This window comes from Cynocephalus volans, chromosome 8 (genome assembly GCF_027409185.1).
Source record: "Cynocephalus volans isolate mCynVol1 chromosome 8, mCynVol1.pri, whole genome shotgun sequence".
NCBI lineage: Eukaryota > Metazoa > Chordata > Mammalia > Dermoptera > Cynocephalidae > Cynocephalus > Cynocephalus volans.
Genome location: NC_084467.1, coordinates 80,495,323 through 80,517,042, shown reverse-complemented (window position 1 = coordinate 80,517,042; position 21,720 = coordinate 80,495,323). Strand labels below are relative to the sequence as shown.

The window sequence follows — 21,720 nt, the reverse complement described above, 5'->3', positions numbered from 1 at the left end:
TCGTGTGTAACGGTGGTATGTTAATTTGGTGTTAAGCAGAAAGCCCAGCCTTGATTTTCTAAAGTTGGAGATGTTTTGATTGCCTTCCCTGGCATGGCATGAGGCTTGCTGGTAACCTGGGGTGTCTGCTGCCTTTGCTAAAGCCTGGCACACCGACCTAATGTTTTTAATTTCAGAATAACAAAAACAGGAAAGGGAATCATGCTTTGAAAGGCAAAAACATACGGTACATTTTAATTCCCGGCTGGAGTTCTTGTGTAAATATTCTTTCCTGACCCTTCAATGGCTCCTGCTCTCCCTGAGTGTATGTGCCTGGTCCATGGCAGTCCTGGAGTTTGCTGTGAATGTCCGCATTGCTCATATGAATCAGAAAATGTAGAAATAAGATTGCTCATCCCAATGCAAGATCTGTTTATATTTCTCTCCTTGGCTGTATTCCTGTTTCAGGCCAGTTTTGGACAATGCATGACAACATTACTAAACAATTAGGTAATGTTTCATGATGTTCTTTTTATTCTCTCAGTCAGTTTCATGCTTTGTGATTTTCTAACTCCCTGTCTCAGATGTGAATTCAGACTGTGCTGTGAGGGAAAAGTACCTGCTAATACAAAGGTGTAAACTAGTGCTTAGAAAGGGGGAAATGGTTTATAGAGACCTTGTTTCTAGTATTTCCTTCAGAAATAGTATGGTAGAGTGGAAAGAATCCTGGCTTTGTGCCAGACAGGGCTAGATTCAAGTCCCATCTCCTATTGTCATTATTTCCAGCAGATATTGGGCAATCTGATTGAACACTGAGTCTATTTGCTCACCTGTGAAATGGGTGTGATGATAGCACTCACCTTGAGAGTTATTGTGAGGTCTAGCTGAGTTCATTCATTCATTCATTCAACAAGTATTTGCTAAGGGCCTACAGGGTATTTCACCTAAAGCACTGGGCATACCACCTGCACATGGTAAGTTGTAGTCACATGGTTACTTAAGTTCTGTGAGTCTCAGGTTCTCCTTCTCTAACAAAGGAATAGTAATGCCTGTCTTATATTTTGGAGGAGAATTAAATAAGTAATATAAGTAAAGCACCTATGTACAGTGCCTGGCATAAAAAGGGGATTCATCTTCTTTCCATAAGCAATTCTTTAAAAGTGCGTCTGTAGGAACAATTAGGGCCCTTCTTTAAACAAGGTGAAAACAAAGAAAAATGTGTACTAAAGAAATAGTGAGGAAATTGATGGGGTAAATTTAAAGCAGAGCACCATTAAATATGGGTGCCTTGTGCCTGTGTGTGTTGGGGTGTGGCATTTGTCCTCCAAATGACAGAATGGTCAAAAGAGATGCAAAGGGCTGGGCTGTGGACAAGAATGGGAATGCTGGACATGTCCACATTGTCATGTCCAGCTCTGGCTCTTTCCTCAGGTCCCCTGTGGACCATGCATAATCACTTTATGGCAGGAAGTACCTCTAAAACATAAAAGAATAGATGGAAGAAACTTGTTAGAGGTTTCCTCTTACACTATTTCATGTGGCCTCAGGACTTTAAGGATGGTGATGGCCAGCTTGTTCTTAGGAAAGACCTTTTTTTAAAATCCCAGTAGGAACATGCACTGCACCCTTTCTGGTCAACCCCTTCCCCCACACCATCAGTTCTGATGCAAGTGGGGGATGGGGTGCAGAGGCACTTAGACTCTTTACCTAGCTCACCATCTGTCACAAAAATGGGACTGGGAGAGATGGTAGTGGTATTTGGAGACTCCATTGAACACCCCCATTTGGACTAGTTCCTCTAAGGTTGGAAAAAGCCTGGGCACTCACAGAGATGCAGGGTGAGGAATTTGTTCAGTGATGAAAACTAGCTTGCCTGCCATTGTCCCCAGCTTGCTGCTTTATAAATGTGTAGATAGATGTCTAGCTTTTTAAGTTCCAAGGCATAATCACTAGGAGACATATTGACAGCTTCTAGATTTAATGTGGAAAGGTGTAAACAGATCACTCCATATTGGGGCAAAAGGACAGGTGGCAGTTATGATGATAGCATTCTGGAAATACGATATTTTCTCAGCTGTCCAACAACATGAAAGACTAGGGCAGATGAGGCCAAGCCAGCATTGTTTAGGCCAATGTTGTGATTCCAGCCAATCAAAACGATATGCTGCTTTGAAAGGTTGGAAGGAACTGTGCCTAAGAAACTGCTGTTGACTAAATGAATAAAAAGTTCCAAGAACGAGTTGGATCCTTCTTTACCTCATTTTAGTTTTCTTTCTTTCTCTCTCTCTCTCTCTAACCCTTCCTTTCCCCCAAGGAGTTTTCTCTGAATCAGAGTAGGAGCTAAAATATTCCAAATCTATGAAACTGAGTCTACAAATGTCTGCAGAATGTGGTTAAGGTTCTGTCTGGTTCATTGCATGCGGAGGTTGTGATTGGTCAGTCTGGCAGTTTTCCCTCAGATAAGCACTTTGGGTAATAGAAAAAGATACCGGGTGAGAACCTTTAAGCTTTGAATTGAAATATAATGTGTCCTCAGCTAGTATCCCACAACCAAAAAGACCAAGAGAACTTAGAGCCTGTGAATCTTTGATGGTTTTACAGTGGGAACGGATTAATATTTAGTCATGTTAGGGGCAAACAGAATGGGAAACAAATGAGGAATTTAGGAAAAATGCTGCATGTATGTAGGAGAAAATCATTGGGTGTAGAAATTAAAGTGATCTTTATACAGCATGAAAATGGCATAATCTGCGTGCTAGAAGGGCTTTCCAGCCTTGCTGGAGCAGTTGTTGAAATTGTGGTGCCTTCCCTTTGGGGTGCCCTCTGCAGCGTTCGGTTCCCTCAGCCTCTGACAAGATCACTGCCACAGGAGTCAGCAGGTGGTGGAGAAGTGTACCTTCCATGTCCTGATTACTCGGAGTCCATTTCTATCTTTTTCTGAAAATATTTCTATCATTTTAATTTTGCAACTGATTACCCAGTAAAAGCTAACTTTATGGCCTACTTGTATCACTGGGTAAAATGCTGATACTTAGAGGGATAGTGACTTAATTAGTTAATATTTTAGAACATAAAATGTAAGCATATTCAGTTAATAGAATTGCAAATGAATATAATTACAGGATTGCTAAATTGATCATAAATTATAGATGAAATATGAACACTTGTTTATGTACAGTTGTTTCACCCTGTGGAATTTAATAGTTTATAAAGATGGGATAGTCTCTACACCAAAGTGACTACGTTGTGCCATGTTTCATTTAAATCTAGGGGTGCAGGGAGTAGAAGCACACGCATTTCTGGGCAATGTATCATGTACATCTGTGTATTTTATGCATAATTTTAAATAAAAATAAGGGAAAGGTTGGTATATGTATTTAGTATAAATGTGTTAATAATTAAAACATTAAACTGAGTATAGTAACAGACTAGATGTACTTAGTATGTACCTACTTAGCTGTCATTGGATTATTTTTATCAACATGAACAATCCAAATGGTATGATCAAACACAGTGAATATATGTCTCTTAATCTGCTGTTAAAGGTTTTCACATCAGTGTTCTTGGCACGAGGAAAAGAGAGATGAAAAGAATAAATTCCCTCACCCACAATATAGAATCTATTTGTTTCAGATATTTAATTAATATTATTTAGAGCCCTCTTTATTTTGACTTATGCATGAAACCATGCTATTATCTTCAGGCTCCTAACAGTATTGGCTTTGGGAAAGAGAGTGAAAGATCCATGGCAATGACCAAATCAATAAGAGATGACATTCCTTCAACCCAAGAGAATCTGGTGAAGTGGGCTTTGGACCATGGCTATACTCCAGTCACATCATACACAGTGGCTCCTGTGGCTAATAGATTTCATATTCGGCTTGAAAACAATGGTAAGTATGACTTTTGTTTTTAATTGCATAAAAACTATTTCCCAAATGAAGCTTTCCAGCGGGGAATTCTTATTTCAATTTATGTGGGGCTGTTTTTCTGTTGTACATTTTAATAACTCACTTGACTACGTTTTACTATAAGGCTTAAAATTACCTAGAATTGTGATAGATTATTCTGAGGAAACTGTCCTTAATACAGATTTTCAGTTACATAGAGTTGATTGCATATTGGAGAACTTTACTGTAAATCACCTTCACTGTGATTACTTTAAGAGTAAATTAGCCTGGGTTCTTCTCTCAGAGACACCTAATTACTACTTATGGCTGAGGATACAGAGGTGTTAGGGCTGCAGGAAAGAAGTCCATGGTCAGAGGCTGTATCTGATAGGAAAATAGTCATGGGGACTTAGACTTGGGCTTCCTTACCCAGAGGGAAGGCCGGAGTTACTACCCTAGTTTGATGGAGCGAAGTAGAGACTTAAGAAGTTCTTGAGGATTTCCAGAGTCTTATAGCTAGCATGACTTTAGCCCCAAGTTTTCTGATGTCCAGACCTGTTCCTCACCCCATGGTATCACTACTGAGTGGAATGACAATAAAAGATGGTTAGGAGTACAGGTTCAAGTCTTGGCTCTGCCATTCACTGTTTGGAGAGAAGTCGCTTAACCTCTGAAACTCAGATTCCTCTTTCAGTAATAGGGGGGAAAAATAGGACCTACGTTATAGGGTTCTTGTGAAGGTTTTTGTTAAAGTACACATTAAAAGCCCTCCAAAGCTGTGACTTCTTTTGGACCCATTCAGCTGTGGCATCCTTTTCAAACAGATAGTATTAAAGGAGTGTTCATGTTCACTTCCAGCTTCCACTGAGATGAATTTGATCTCAAGCATACATCAGTTGGCTTTAGATAATGGATGCAGAGAACACTGGGGAAATTTTTATTTTTTTCTTTAAATTGTTGGAAATATACAAAATACTGAGTATTGTTTGTACGGAAATATGTCTCCTCTTTAAGGGAATGTATGCCTCAGTAGCTCTTTCTTTTCCCCATAGGGACTAGGTTCTAAAAGGCCGGGGTGCCCAGGTACTTGCTTAGCAGTCAAAAAGGAGGTAGCAAAATAATTTTAAAATACCACTATTGTTTGAAGAAATCTTTAGAGAAACTGTTTGAAACAATCTCTAGATTCAAGAAAAGTCCAGATGCTTCTCAACTTACGATGGGGTTATGTTCCAGATAAACCCATTGTAAGTTCAAAATATCGTTAAGTCAAAAATGCATTTAGCACACCTAACCTGTTGAATAGCCTCGCTTAGCCTAGCCCACCTTAAATGTGCTAAGAACACTTATATTAGCCCCCAGTTGGGCAAAATCATCTAACACAAAGTCTATTTTATAATGAAGTGTTGAATATCTCATGTGATTTATTGAATACTGTACTGAAAGTGAAAAACAGAATGGTTGTATGCTGGAAGTATAGTTTCTGTTGAATGTGTATCACTTTTGCACCGTCATAAAGTTGAAAAATTTTAAGTCGAACTGTCGTTAAGTCAGGGACGGTTTGTATTTTAATGGCATTTGAATGGAATAATATTGCTTCACATAACTTACTCAAATCACAGGATTTTATATCTTGTAGAGACATAGAAATCATCTATCTCATTGGTTTTCAATCTTGGCTACACATTTGTAATCACATGGGAAACTTAAAACATAATAATGATTGGGTCCCACCCTAGAGAGTCTGAGTTTTAATTGGCTTGAGGTGCAACCTGGGCAATCAGGATTTTTTTTTTAAACCTCCCAGAGTGATTTTAATGTGCAGCCACAGTTGAGAACCACTGATCTAATCCAACTCCTTAATTTAAAAATCTGGGAAACTGAGGCAGAGAGAAGTAAGCCACTTGCCCAAAGCCACTCAGCTAGTTAGAGGAAACACCAGGACTGGAATTCAGGCTTTCAGACTCCTAATCACTTTTTTAGATTGCTCGTGAAAAGTAATTTTACACCTGTCCATTCTGTGCTAATTCTACCTGTTCTGCCTCTAATGATGGTGACTGTGGCCTGGAATCAAATGCTGTTGATGTTTTGCCTTCTTCTGTCACCACCAGAGGAAATGAGAGATGAAGAAGTCCATACCATCCCTCCTGAGCTGCAAATCCTGCTGAACCCTGCACTGGAGAACCCGGCCATCCGGGGAGGGGGAGCCCGAATTGGAGATCTCCCCTTTCCTTTCCCCGATATCTCCAGGAGAGGCCTGAAGGAAGGGGGAGAAGATGGGATCCCTCGGCCAAAGGACCCTGTCGTCCCCAGCATACAACTGTTTCCTGGTCCCAGAGAGCCAGAAGAGGTGCAAGGGAACATGGATGTTGCCCTGTCAGTCCAATGTGACAATGAAAAGATGGTCGTGGCTGTAGAAAAAGATTCTTTTCAGGTCAGTGCAGTCTCTTAAAGGACAGGAGAGAAGGCCACCTCCTTCCTCATCTTGCCCCAGTCTGTGTTTGTTATTTCCTTCTAGCTCTTTCACTTTTGAACTCCAGAGACTTGGTACTGTTTTCTCAGTTGGATGGGCCCACTTCCCCTTGGCTGTGATTCTTGCTCAGTTCCTGTTGTTTTGAGTGGGGGTGGAGGGTAGGGGTTCCAGAACCTTGTGTGTCAATATTTTGCTATTGAATTTCCAAAGCCAACAGACATAATCCTTGGGCTGTTGAGAGTTGGTCAGCTGGGAAGAAGTAAGTGGGGGACGGGCATGGTGCAGGACTCCAGCGACCTTTACTTGGAAGACTGGGCAATGCATGTTAACTGTGTGCAACAGAACTGCCTGTGGGCCCCCATTATGTCTTTGGTGGCTGTCGTTTCAGGGCAACAGCTACTCAGGGATGGAGCTTACCCTGCTGGATCCTACCTGCAAGGCCAAAATGAATGGCACCCACTTTGTTTTAGAGTCTCCCCTGAATGGCTGTGGTACTCGGCACCGGCGGTCAGCCCCCGATGGTGTGGTTTACTATAACTCTGTGAGTATTCTCCAGAACAAAGCTTTGCCCTTTGCCAGAGCCTTGCTACATATTCTCTTAAAATTAGTCTTGATGTTTCTATGAAAATGAGGAGAGGCATATACCTTAGGCCTGAACAAAACCAAGTATCAGTTAGCAAAATGGGATTATTTTGACCCTGAATGCTTTTGTTTTATTAGCTTTATTGGTGAGTCTCTGGGAGTTGGAAGACCTTGTTTTCTCAGCTGGAGTTGTGATCTCACCAATGCCCTTCTTCCATCTCCTGATGGCAAAGGTTCACTGGCAAGGTGATTATGATATCTTTCTATGGCCAAGCTGGCCTGGTCCTTCTGGGGATAAAATCCAAGGCTTTGGGCTGTGAGTGAGCACCTCTGCACAACTGAGCTAACCAGATGCGTGGTCTCTCTGGCCTCCCCAAAGTGGGACAGCTTCTCCTTCCTCATGAATAAAGATCCAAAAAGAGTATTTAAAATCTGGAAATGGCCTTTAAGAAATTATTATCACATCTCTCTCTACACCTCTACGAAGTTGAAGAAATTAAAGAAATCTCCTACTCTGGAGGTTACCTGGAAGAAAATGCCACAGATTTCCCCCACTGATAATCCATTGCAATAGCTATCCTTCACTTTCCAGAAATCGTTCTTCTCGGTTCATCTAAATCTATTCTCTTCAGATTAAACCTATTCTTTTAAAGATGGAGACTAGGCAGTGAGTATTAAAAGAATTCAAAGCATGAAATGTCAAAAGAACTTTACTTTTGATGGTAAAAGTAAGGCTCAGAGATCCCTGTGTCCACTTCGACAAGGTACGTGTGTCCATGTGTTACTCCAGCTTTGACATGGGAAGGGGCGGGCTGTGGCTGCTAGTTCTTTGCACTGCCAGTCAAAGATACACTTGACCCAATCCAGAGAAGAGATTGGTGATCGGGTCCTCTGGTCAGTGTGGTTCATGTCGGGAGTGGCTCTTCTGTGAGCCCGAGTTTATTGTTCCTCAGAGAATCTTAGAATGTTGGAGCTGGAGGGAACCCTAAGATGATCTCATTCAACTTCCTTATTTCACAGGTGAGGAAATTAAACTCCAGGGGGTTCAAACACTTGCTTAGAGAATGGAATTTGAGAGACTAGTTAATGGCAGAGCCAGGACTGAGTTCCAGCTTCCTGACCTCTTGTCCACTAATGTTTCCTCAACACCAGGCTGGCCCAGCTTATCTCCCTTTGTTACTCAAATAATTAATTTATTAATCTTTGACTTCCTGCTAATTACAACATTAATCTTCTTGCAGTTATCCAGGTTCTCCAGATATAATGAATGTCATATATTACTGATATACTTGATTTTAGTATTTTAAAACTGGTGTCCAAGTTAACACCAACAAGGCTATGGAATCTGTTAAGTAAAAAAATTGTCAGTTGCTTCAGGAGAGAAAGCATATCATGACCCCTTAAAGTCTCTTCTCTCTCATATAATTTTATTTTCTTTATTATGATGTCCAGGGTAAGCAATATCTTAGGTACTTGCTTTAGTTGCATCAGTACTTTCTTTTGAGGACCTGGTAAAGAAGGGAGAGGTGGTTTTCCTTTATTGTTTTCATATTCTATTTCTTTCAGTGCATATTTTAGCTGTTTGTTCCAGTTTTATTTGTTTGCAGTAATTTTCAGACTCCCTATATATATATTTTTTGCATCACCTTTAGAATCCAAACATGTGAAGTTAGAATTTTATTTATGGAGTCATGGTCTTTGGGTGAATTTTTTCATCTTATTTAGAACTAACCCGGGAATAATAATTTCGACCGATGTTAAGATTATTATCCTGGAATAAAACACAATGTTCTTTTCTGCATCTATACACCATGCAGAAAGATATTGGGGAAGAAATGAGCAAAGATACATGAGCACAAAAGAAAAGATGAGGAGAAGGTTGGCTGCAAAGTGAACATTAGGTCCTTTTCTTCTAACTTAAATTGAACTTTCTACAGATCTCAAAGGATACAAGTAACAGTAGCCAAGTCTTAGCATTTCTTAGACTTTTTAACATAAAGACCCTTAAGGAGAAGCCCCCTCTCAAAGTATAGGCAGGTGTATTGACAACCCCATTCAACTACATTTCAGTGTTTAGTGTTTTCACACTATTTGAAATAATTTGTAATTAGTATGGTTTCAAAATAAATCTGTGTTTTTCACAAGGGAAAATACAAATTTCCATTCACACCTTAACTTGAACCTTATATTGGGCTTCTTATTCTTTATTGCTTTAAAGATGAAATCCTAAAAAGCTTAGAGTTGTTTTGGTTTTTGTTTTACAGTCAGATTTTTGATTTGCATCTAGATTGTGACATAGGTGTTGGTGTGAGGTAGAACCAAATGCACGTGGTTTGGTGTTTTTATAGCATGGCTGTGCTTTCTTTGCCTTTTAGATTGTGATACAGCTTCCATCATTCCCTGTGGATAGTAGTGGTTGGCCTGATGGTTATGAAGATTTGGAGTCAGGCGATAATGGATTTCCAGGAGATGTGGATGAAGGAGATGTTCCCTTATTCAGCCGACCGGAAATTGTGGTGGTAAGTGTTTGTTTTCAGTACGCAGTTTGTGGGGAATCTTGTCTACTTAGTTGATGTTAGTTAGGGACTATCAGAAAATGAAATTAAGTGTTAAAGCTATTGGGCCTTCGTCTTTCATATCAGTGTGCTTTATCTTCGTCTGTTTGGGGTTTTTTCTAGTTTAATTGCAGCCTGCGGCAGATGGGAAGTCCCAGTAGCTTCCAGGACCAGCCCAATGAAAACATCACCTTCAACATGGAGCTGTACAACACAGATCTCTTTATGGTGCCCTCCCAGGGTGTCTTCTCTGTGGCAGAGAACGGACACATTTATGTTGAGGTGAGACCTGAATATTAGCCTTGGGCTTTTAGGTCAGTGCTTAGTTGTAGTTCCTCAGACATTAGCTGAAGCTCCCCGAACAGACCTCTTCCTGCCCCTCCACACAGCTCTGACCAGCTCTGGGTGAGGGCTTGGCTCAGAGAATGCTTCCGTGCTGATTGCTAACCAAAGCAGGAAATTTCAGGATTTAATGCATGATGCTAAATGGAGAGTTTTATAGATGAAAGTTAAAAAAACGAAACCAAAAACGGTGGAGTGTGACTTCTACTAATAAAGCCCTGTCCTTAATTTGTCCTTAGCATTTTTGGAACAGTAGTTCAGTAGTTGCAATGTCAGAGTTAACCACTGAATATTTCAAACCACCTCATGTATTATCTTTTAAATTGCACTCATAAGTGAAATGCTGTTTGCTACTATATCTCATGAATAGTGTTTTTTCCCCTAAATCTTTATCTAAATATCTATATAAATTTACTAAAACTAATACTTCCTATATATAACAGTAATAATAATGTGTAGCATAAATCTGGAATTAGTGCAAAATATTAGGCAGTGGTGGTAATAATAATAACAGCTAATATTTACTGCAGACTTATGATGTTCCAAACTCAAGTATTGTAGTAGTTAATAACTTTTTAGAGCAATCCTATGAGACAGGACTAATAATATCTCTACTTTATGGATGAGAAAATTGAGGCACAAACTTGTCCAAGGTTGCACAGCTAGCACCTAGCAGAGTTCAGGTTTAGAGTTCTTACTTCAGGCCATCTGGCTGCAGAGCCCACACTGTTATCCACTGGATGCTACTATCATTTATTCTCAAAGTGGCATTTAAAAGGGGAGAAAACATAACTTCTTATGAATGCAAACATGTAGGTTCACAGATTGGATTCTAGAGAAGATAAGTCTTATGGCACCAGAATGTCTCCTAGTTGGTGTGCCCTAGATAAATACAACATCTTTAGTGTTTGAACTGGGCATATTGTCTGCTGGTCTCACAGGGAAGTTGTAGTCTGATGAGCTGGTTTTAGCACTAAGCTGCAAGCTAATGTTCTGCTTCACTGTGGTGGAGGGGAGAAGCTTAGGGGGTCGAAATGGGATACTTCCATATGTTAAAAGTAACTTCAGGGCACATATTTCTGTTTTGGAAAGATAAATAACTCACACATGCACTGACTCTGGAATGGAGCCTGCTGGCTCTAGATTTGTTTTCCTTGATCATGTGGATTCTGCCCCGCCCCCCTCTTTTTTAACTCCCTGTTCTGAGAGTTCTTCTCTTTGGGTGCACCTCCACTGGGGGAAATGTGCAGCTTTCTACATGCTGTTCATAATTGTAGATCTCTTGTCATCCAAGATAGCCATTTTCCTCTTGCTTTTCTGGCTGTACAATCCCCATGTGCAGTTGGTCAACGACTCCCTGTTGTGCTATGGATTTTAGGGGTGTTGCTTAAGTGCAGTTAGTTCTTTTCCAAATGTGTGCCTGGCTTTGCTAATTTATAGCTTTGTTGTTTTATGCTAATCAGTGGCCAGTCTTTCTAGTTTGTCTTACTCAGGATATTTATTTTCCCCCATCCCTGCAATGCTGGCTTACTTGAAATAGATTGTTGGTAGTTTTTTTTTTTTTTTTTTTTTCCCCTCGTTTTTTCCATTTATATCTTTTCATATAGCATCTGTATTTTTCATAGTTAAATTTGGTAACTACAAAAAAGACATTGTCAAGTGATAAAAAAGAAATAGACTAAATCTTTTTGCTACCATTTTAAACATCAAGTACGTTGAGGAGAATTTGGAGAGGGGGAAATGTTATAAACTGCTTTATTTAAAAAATTTTTAAAACTACCTAAAATAAAAAACAGAATCTGTAAATGTTTTGCTAAGTAGGGTAGCAGTTATGCCTAATCTTTATTTCCCAATTTGAACTTCACTGCCAGTAGGAAAATTTTTTACTTAGATTAAGTAAAACTTAATAAATCATTGACTTGGTCTAAGAACTATTTCTAGGCTTTTTCTCCCAGCCACCCTTCTTACCCCCTCCCAGAATCCTCTCTTCCCTCTAGACCACAGACCCTTCCTTTAACTTAAGACATTATTAGTTTTGCCACCTGTTCTCTAGGTCATTTCAGGTTGATCATTGGTCACCTAATGGCAGTTTTTCTTTTAGTTTGTCTTAGGGAATTTAAAAAAACAACTGTTTATAATGAAGAAAATATAAATCTGGAATAGTACTACTACTTATCATTGGCATTTATTTACTACCTGGCAACTGAGTTTGCATGTAACTTTTACTTTACTAATTCTCGCAATAACTGTATCTCAGAGGTATTAATGTTCTCATCCTGTAGGTGAGGAAACTGTCAGGGTGCACAGCATGTGAGTGGTAGAGCATGTGATCTTCTTGACTTGTCTCACACCAAAGCCTGTGATCCTTCTACTACTCACCTTCAGTCTACTTTATAGTAAAAGTCTTGCCGATAATATATTTTCCCCCCTCGAGGACAACTTTTTGGGATACTCTACACGTTCTGCTATTACATACTTTCTTTGAGATTAGAGAAAACATTTGCAGTCCCTCTGTTATACAGTTTTGCTTTGTGGCTTCTGAGTTCATGTTAATGAGCCCTTTTTAGTAATAGGATATATGTACTTTGCTATCTTTCCAAGATAGAATATCTTATTTTTCAGAAATATTGCAAAAATAATGCAGTGCTAATATTTACAGAATGTCACCACAAGGTGACATCCTCATAATACTCTTCAATAGCATCCTCCTGCATCTCATCTTCATTCTTGAGGGTCCTGTAGTTAACCACGTAGGGATCTTTCACGATAGTGCTGCAAATTCAAAGCCTCATGCAATGTCAGGGATTTCCCCTGAGAATCTCAGAATGGAAAGTTTGTTTATATCTTCATGTCTTTTGAAAGGATTCTGGGGCTATCAGCCTATGGGTAAAGACTAACTTTATTTCTAAAGTGTTTGAAGTTTATTTTGATCCTAAGTTTAGTCAAGGAATGAGGCATAGAGGGGAGGGGCAGTTCCTGCAGTGATCCATGTGTCACCAAATGGAGGATCCAGTCAGGTCCAAGGATTTTAGCTGAGTTCAGGATAGTTGAGGTTTGAATTCTGTTTACTTTTGGCTAAGCACTACTTCCTGTTTCTAAAGAAAAGAACCTTAACAAGATTTGGACATAGCCCATGCAAGTGTTTTATAAGAGGGAAGTGTAAATGAGTCGGAAACGTTTCCAGATTAGATTTCCCTTAAACAACCCCTGGGCTTAAAGAGTGAAGGGAGAGTGCTTGGCAAGGCTGGTTGGGACCTTCGAGCAGCTGGGACACTTTGCCAGGCCCATGATGACCACCACATTGCACTGTCTCTGACATTCAGCAACAGAGGCCAGCTCTGCCTGCTCGCTGATGAAGCAGGACTTAAGATCAATCTGTAGCTTTACTGTAATGTTTTAGGCTTATTCTGACTTGTTGCAGTTTAGAAGCTGTCTTCCCTGCCTGGGTTAAATGGATTCTGCCTCTGTACTCTAATTTTTGAACACTTTTTAAACAGAGCTTGGCTTATAAGTAATACACTATTATGACAGTAGAGGCTTTGCCTGTTGGTGCTTTATTTAGGAAAAATCACTGTAGGTGCATGATTTGCATTTATTTTTTATCTCTCAGAGGACTTATGGGAGGTTGGAGAGACTTATTCATTTTGTGTTTGAATTTTCCAGGCTGGCATTTGAACTAAATCATTCACTGCCATCATCCATATTAAGTTTAAATGGAAAATATATTTCTTCAGTGAGTGTGTTATTTTTGTAATTAGAAAGAAGTCTATGTGTTATGAAAATAAAGCAATGTCTCATCCAAAGGACTATGTTGGTAAATTGTCCTTGTGCCTAAAGTAAAAGTGAGATGCTAACTCGTTTCTGAATTGATCTTTCTGTTCTTTTGTAGGTGTCTGTTACTAAGGCTGACCAAGAACTGGGATTTGCCATTCAAACTTGCTTTATTTCTCCATATTCAAACCCTGATAGGATGTCTGATTACACCATCATTGAGAACATTTGTCCTAAAGATGAATCTGTGAAATTCTACAGCCCCAGGAGAGTGCACTTTCCTGTTACACAAGCTGAGATGGATAAGAAGCGATTCAGCTTTGTCTTTAAGCCCATCTTCAACACCTCACTACTCTTTCTACAGTGTGAGCTAACATTGTGTACCAAGAAGGACAAGGATCCCCAGAAGTTGCCGAAGGTTAGTGGGTCTCCCTCCATTTGGACATTGTAGGTGAGGCAGTAACCTACCAGAAAAGTTTAATCCCAAATTATTGCAGTTTGAGGTTTTGGTTTTTGCCCTATTGAAGTAATAAGGTCAGTGTTAGCAGGCAGCTATGTTTTATGGAGTCTTAGAGGATAAATCCTGACATTATGATTTTTTTTTTTCCATGCATGCTACTTAGTAGTACCTTACGAGTGATAAATCAAGACTGTTTTCCATTGAGGGAGAGGTTTGGCTTTATCTTTGCTATTCAGCTAGTGTGTAGTGCCAAAAGTACAGCAAGCCCAAAGGACGAGTTCAGAATGAGGATTAATTTTTCCAGGTCCCGCTGAGACTTGTATTGCAATTGTTTTTTGACCTTCTTATAATCGGTGACTCATCTCAGGAGGACTTCTAAGGGAAACTAACAAATATTTTAATTTTTCTGTTTTGTATCAGTTCATCATGTTTCCCTCTTGTCACTCCCCCTATTGAACCAGTACATTCTGTTGCCATGACAGAAATCAGAACCATTTAACTTTGCTGGAATGGCTGTGTAGGGGGAATCTGCAAGGTTAGTTATGATACCTCATTAGGTTGACCTTGTGTATGAAAAGTATCTTCTGCCATAGTTTTATTTCTGTGATCTGCCATAATTATGTAAAATTTCATAAAAATCAAGCTTCATCGTTATTAATGTACAGATGGAATTTGCTCATTGAATACACAGATTGTGCATTTCTCTGATAACACCAAAGAGAACTTTGTTTACATAAGAAAATATAGCAAGTCTTACTATAATCATTAGGGAGCACATATAAGGTGATTTAGACTGTATTCATTAGTTTGCTTTTGGAAACATTGATGTCTTAGCCACATGAGCATTCACCTTCCAGTGGCTGTCAAGGTTGGGACTTAGTGGGCAGTGGTAGAGAACCACAGGGAACCCAGTGCTTGACTATGGGACCAGTTGCTTCCTGCAGGGAGAAGGATACATTTTAGGAAATAGGGATCTAGTGGGGGAGGCCTGGAAGTTACCAGGGGTCTTTGCTGGTAGCTTTGGCTGTTACCTCTCCGAGCCTGGCTTGGAACAGACCAGCTTCACCATGTGTAAATCTGAGAGAACTAATTCTAATTTTTCCTTCCAAAACACTCTAATGAGAGTTCTAAGTGCCAGGGGATGACATGATGGGTTATGACCCTAAGCCTCAAGTTGCCACTTACTCCAAGGCAGGACACTGTGGAAAGAGCACGGGACTGAGAAGGCCTGATGCTTTCTAACAGGACTTCAAGCAAGTCCCTTGACCCATCAGAACCTGCATATCCTCATCTATCAAATTGAAATAATTGGCCAGCCACCAAGAAAAACTGTGACTGGTTGGTTAGCTTAGTTGGTTAGAGCACAGCTTTATAACATCAAGGTCAAGGGTTTGGATCCCCATACCTGCCAGCCACCCATCCCTGAAAAAAATAAAAAAAATAATAATAGTGGCTTCCCTCCTGGGGAGAGGAATGACTGGAGCAATCGATATAAAGACAGTCCACCATTTATGGAGCAGAGGCTTAGGGTGAGCTGCTAGTTCTATCTTTCTGTTTGCTGCTCATAGGTCATATTTCCACATTTCCAGTGACTTCTGGGTGCTTTCTCTGACAATAGAAAGAGCCAAAGAATCTTCTAGGAAGAGGTCTCAAAGATCATTGAGTCCAAGCCTGCCCTTTGCTGATGAAACTGAGGCCCAGAGAGTGAAGTGTCTTGCCCAGGGTCACCTACTGAGTTAGACGTAGAATCATAGGCTCTTACTTAAATGAAGAACTAATAGGAAAGTAAAATAAAATAGGAAAGTAAAATGCAAATCTTTTCAATAATCATGTCTCTCCACAGAAAATCCTTTGTTTCCGTATACAAAAGAGCTATCATAAAGGCTTTTCCTTTTTAGGGGGGGGGGTTACATATATTATGTGTATGATTTGTGTGTTGCTTATAGCAGCAATGACTTTGCTCTTTTGTGATTGGAAAAGTTGTAACTTAATTAGCTTTTCACGATGGCTTGCTATAGATTTTTTAAATAATTGATATATTTCTTATATAAAAGTGAATGGGTATCATTTACATTAGAATTTTACCTATTGATGAACATCAGCAAGGAACCAAGGTTATCTTAAAGAAAATGTACTGGTATGTGATTATACTTTTCCAAAACAGGTATAGTGGGGCCTGGCATATTCCTTATGTTGGAGGCCTTAAAATAGCCAGAAATGCTGAGCTCAAGTCCTCCACACCTGGGCATGACTCCCCAGGACCTGCATTTTGGAACATTGAAAGCAGATGACCCTGGAAAGTCTAATTTTCTATGAGCCTATACCAGGATTAAAAGAAACAAACTTGACAACATAATTATCCATTTGGACAACAAATGTAAAATCTATCACCTTTATAACAGAATATATGAAGTTTCCCACAATCACAAATCACAAACATGAACCATTTGTCTGAAGCCACCTAGGTGAAGGGCAAATATTAGTCATATAGTTTCTCTATTTTTCAAACTAAATAAAACTGAAAACTCTAGTTGTTTTGTGGGAAGAATGGGGAAGGGGAGAAGGGCAATATTTATAAGCTTTTCAGTGATATTTACATCTTCAAGTGCAGCTGAAAATACACTGGGGCTGCCACGATACCTTCCATATTATTTGGGGTTCTTTGGAAAATGCCCAAATCTGTTTTTTTCTGTGATAGACAGCTGTGGGCTGTCTGATGAGGGCTGCAGGACAGCTGTGAGGCTGAGCTAGCGAAGGCTCTTCTGAGCGGCCCCTGACCCTGCCCTGCTCTGCCTCCCTGCAGTGCGTGCCACCTGATGAAGCCTGCACCTCGCTGGATGCCTCAATGATCTGGGCCATGATGCAGAATAAGAAGACGTTCACCAAGCCCCTTGCTGTGATCCACCACAAAGCAGAATCTAAAGGTGCGCTTTGGGAGGCTCAGTCAGAGATTGGAGCTAAGGGCTGCTCATTAAGAAGATCCGGTACCATAAATCACAGTCTTGTTTTATTTAATGATAAATTAAGGGTCAATTAGTAACTTTGGAAGAGGATTATTTGCCCAAAGAGACTTTTCTTTAGCTGGTTCCCCTGTTGCCATTATGGCGGAGTTGTGAATGATACATTTGCAGAAATTATTTGCAATTAAAAAAAAAAAATCAGATCAAGGCCAATTTTGTTCCTGTCATAATGTTACCCTCCTTAGCATTCAAATATGCTTCCTTGAATATGCAAGAAAGGGTTAGTTGCAATGGGAGTAGGAGAACCAGCTAAAGAATAAAACTGGGAGTTGCACACAGTCCACAGCTTACCTTTCCGTTATCTACTGGTAATGGGCGTGCTAGCTACAAGCTATTGCAGTGCTTTGTCAAAATCATGGATGCCTCGGCAAAGGTGTACATATGTGAACATCTTCTATCTAAGGTGTTGCCGCAGAAGGAAGATTGAGAACCTCTGTCTAAATTATTTTATAACTCAATTTTCATAATTGTACACAATCACATTTGTTGCTTGAAGCCAAGGGTGCCTCTTCCTACACGTGCAGGAACATTCAGCAAGCTGCGTCTTCCAGGAGGAGAGGAAGGATGTGCCCTAAGAGGTATGACATTAGTACCTGGGAGGACAGGCAGGGCAGAGCCAGGCCTGGCATAGGCCAGGCCAGCCAAATCAGTAGAGAAACAGAGCTAGGCCCTGAGGATATTAGGAATGGACATGAGGCCCTCTGGACTGTATGGAAAGCATCCAAAAGGAACCTGCATCACAGCTTCAAGGGGAATATACCAGCAAGGACATACCAGGCAGCTGTCAACATCTGAGGGGGTGGAACCAAATGTCCTATGGTATATCTGGGCAATTATAGTCGTTGCTGTCTAGAAACAACCTGTCACTGTCCAGAAACATTGATGTCTAAGGGTGTAAACTGAGAGAAGACTGGGAGAGTTAAAGTAGATTCCAAGCCTCCAGGGTTAGCTATTTCAGGGCTAGAGCTGCAGACTGCCTCTCAGAACCCTGAGGGGCTGGCTGAGAGGAGTCCGGGCACCAAGGGCCTTGACAGAAGCCAGGAAGCAGCCAGGCCCCAGTTGCAGGGCATTAGCTGGGAGACCTGCTAGGTGGTGGTGACACCAGCTCTAGGGTTTCAGGTGGCTCTGGGATGGCACTTATGATCTGAGCATTGTTGGGTTGGGATTTGGCAAGAAGACTAGGCAGGAGGAGCAGTTCTGGAGCAACCAGAACCCACCAGAACAGAGGCATGTTGGCGCAGTTCGGTTTCTTATTTGGTGAGTGACCTTTGTGAAAATAGCAGTGTCATTATGATTGTCATATCTGGTGGTGGTGTCTGCCTCCTTCCTGGAAACATGCTCGCTTCAGAAAGGCAGAGGGTATTGGGGGAAGGCACTGGCTTGGAGCCTGAAAGCTAGGCTTAGGGCTCTACTCCTAGCTTTCTCCGCTAACTGGCTGTGGGACCTTGGAGAACTTCCTCACTTCTTTAGGCTTCATTTTCTTTATCAGGAAAGGAGGGGTTTGGACCAGATGACTTCCAGAGGCTTTTTCAGCCATAGCATTCGACTATGCTGTTTGAAGAAGCAAAGTAGTTTTTATTTCATTTCCCAGCCATCCTAAGGTTGCTATGAAATATACGTTTATCGGTTCCTCAGCAACATTTTTGTTGTTTTACTTTTTATTGGTTGGTTTTTAACCATTTGAAAGTTATAACAGACACAGTCTTTCTATAAATGGCTTGCCCAAATAGTTCCTTTTTGTTGGGTTCAGGGGAAAGAAATAGGAATAAATTACTTGTGTTGCAAAGTAATCACAATTGTGCAACAGCTGGCTCTGTTTTGTATCTGAAAGCGGTTTAACAATAGCAGCACTACCTCCTACTCCATCTGTTACTCTTACCTGTTTTGAGAGAGGTAATTCAGCTGGTAATTGAAGACAGCAGCTTGCTTTTTCCCATGCCAGACAATAATTAGGCATTAATAGTATAGCAGTATGACTTCCAGCAATTCATTCATTCTTCTTTTAAGTCTGGTAGTATTTTTCTAAGTAATTCTCTTGTAAATTAGGTAATTACTTTTATTTAAACTTAGTATAATTATACCAAAAGTTTAATGTTGTCTTTACATAAAAGTTCAAGAGGAAAAGTTTTACCAAATATTCATGAGATTTGCTAATTGAGACTAGATTTTAGTGGAAAAGCATGTGGGTGAAGAAAGTTTATTGCTTAGGTTTGTTAAACAAATTAAGGAGGTTGAACTGTAGGCCAGCGTCCCAGGGACTGTATGCAAATTAGCATTCTAACTTTACACTGAATTAGGTAAGTTGTTTTTTTTGCGGTTTTTAAGCCCTGTGAGTGACTCCTCTCACCTTTTATGTTTATTTTCCTTTGACTCTAAAATCATTTCTTCTCAATGCAGATCACTGAGTGTGTGCTTACTCTCCGCCTCACAGTGGATTGGAATAGTGATTTGAAAAGGGAACGTGACCATTTGCCTAATAGCATTGGTTTATTTGAATAATAACGGGGTCATGAATGTTCTTCCTGCCAGACAGCTTTGTGTGTTTACTGTAGAGTCTGTGGGAGTGAGGCAGATCACTTACTGGGATTGACTTTTTGTCCTTTTATTACATAGGTACTCTTTGAAGGCCATGCCAAAACTCCAGCTCTCCTTGGCCATTTGATTCATCTTATTTTTCAACACTTGGGTTTTCTAGGGCAAACAGATAAAGGCTCTGGTTGGCAATTTCACAGCCAGGCAGAGAGCTGCTCTGTGGCCACAGCCACCAAGAGCATGGACATAACTTCAGGTGGTGATTCTTCCTTCTGTGGACAGGGAGAGTAGGCCATCAAGACTAAATAAACAATTCTGGGTCCCTTCTCTGGGCCCCTGTTTTTAAAGTAACCTTTCTGAGCACACTTTTGCCACCTTTCATCTCTAAGTCCCTTGGGAACAAGCATTGGGTTAGAATTTTTTTTTTACTACTTAAACTTTCAGCAATAGTTGGTGGTGCTGGAACTGATGATAATATTCTAATGTGTATTCAGCATTTACTTTGTTCAAGACTCTGCTAAATGTTTTATGTGGATTGTCATATTTAATCTTCATAGCACCTCTGTACAGAGTGGTTAAGTAACTTGGCCAAAGTCACACAGCATAGAAAATGTTAGATCTGGGATTGAAATGGCACTTTGATTCCATGGCCTGTGCTCCATTCCTTATCCAGATGAGTCTAGTTTTTAATAAAAATTACAAGCAACATAGGCACTTGTCTCTTCACACCCCTCTTCCCGCCCCCTCTTCATCATACCATAGCACATTGATATTCACGGTAACACCCAAATACTGTAAGGATTATGAACTGAAAGGAAGATGAAGAATTTTTAGAAAAAAAGTCTATTTCCCCAAAGGGTAAAGATGTTGTAAACTGTTTAAGTGTAAACTGTTTAAGAGAGTATTTTAAGTGCAGGAGAAGTTCTGTGACTTTGAATTATAACTCACAAAAAAGCCCAGAAAACATGAATAGTTTATGCACATCATGGTTTATGCAAAACAATTAAAATAGTTGAGGGGGTGCCATCCTATCATATTTTCTTAAATATTTTGAAGTATAGGCATGTTAGTGCTGTTTGCTTTGGATGCTGTGAACACTTTTTACAGCATTTGAGAACACTTGGGTGTACACGATAAAAATGGTTACACCACATCAATGGTGATTTTTAAAAAATGGTGAAAGGGAGGAGTAATCATTTCTCTGAAACTTATTGCACATATACAAAAACATGTACACGTAAAACAGTAAATATCATTCCCAAATTTGCCATAATTTATATATAATATTTAGTTCTTAGCAAGTTAAATGTTTGAAATACTGAATCTTCTCTATATTTCCACCACATAACTTGTGAAAATAAAAGCGCCTGCATATCATGAACAGTCAATAAATGTTGATTTCCTCTTTTTCCTCTCAACCTCTCAGCCAAACTATGGGGTTTTTTGGGGGCGGGGGGTGTGGAGTGGGGAGTAGAAGGGAAAGTTGAGAACGTCAGTTGTAAGTTAATCCAAGAGAGGCGTTACCTTTTGGAACACATTTGATTTTTCCAGAACAAAAATGCTGTAAAGGACCAGCCAGGTTTTGTCCTTAAGCTGAGGTGGAGATGAGGGGAAACTGAGCCGAAAGATGGTAGAATGACTAATTGACAGACTGAGGCCTTCAGTCAGTCTCTGTCCAATAAGGGAGGGAGGTATCATAGGGATTTTTGAAATGCCATGTAATTCACATTTAAAAAATTTTTATTTTGGAAATTTCCAAATGTATACAAAAATAAAATAGTAGAATAAACCCCCATGAACCCATCATCTGGTTTCAACAATTATCAGTTCGTGGCAAATCTTGTTTTATCACTTCCTGTTGCTCACTGGATTGTTTTGAAGGAAACCCACACATTTAATTTCGTCTATAACCTCTAAAAGTTAGGAGCCGTCAAAAGATCTTGAGTAGGGAACAGATGATTAGATCATTTAAGAGGTCTACTGTGAAAGCTGTGTGAGGATTGGCTTGCTGGGGAAACTACCCAATAATAAGATACACGTGATATTTATGGTTATTTATTCCAAAACAATGTTTATTGATTACCTGCTATATGCTAGGCATATGGTGAGTGAATTTAAG

General features: G+C 40.0%; 1 protein-coding gene across 2 annotated transcripts in view; it reads left to right on the top strand.

Moving 5' to 3' along the window:
• TGFBR3 (transforming growth factor beta receptor 3) overlaps positions 1 to 21,720 on the top strand; it is a 190,112-nt gene that overhangs the window by 148,257 nt on the left and 20,135 nt on the right. For both annotated transcript variants that reach the window (XM_063104864.1, XM_063104863.1), the window contains exons 8-14: positions 3,683 to 3,872; positions 5,978 to 6,300; positions 6,728 to 6,880; positions 9,297 to 9,440; positions 9,600 to 9,758; positions 13,708 to 14,007; positions 16,853 to 16,973. In XM_063104864.1, coding sequence (XP_062960934.1) covers positions 3,683 to 3,872; positions 5,978 to 6,300; positions 6,728 to 6,880; positions 9,297 to 9,440; positions 9,600 to 9,758; positions 13,708 to 14,007; positions 16,853 to 16,973 — 1,390 coding nt within the window. The remainder of the gene's footprint in view (positions 1 to 3,682; positions 3,873 to 5,977; positions 6,301 to 6,727; positions 6,881 to 9,296; positions 9,441 to 9,599; positions 9,759 to 13,707; positions 14,008 to 16,852; positions 16,974 to 21,720) is intronic.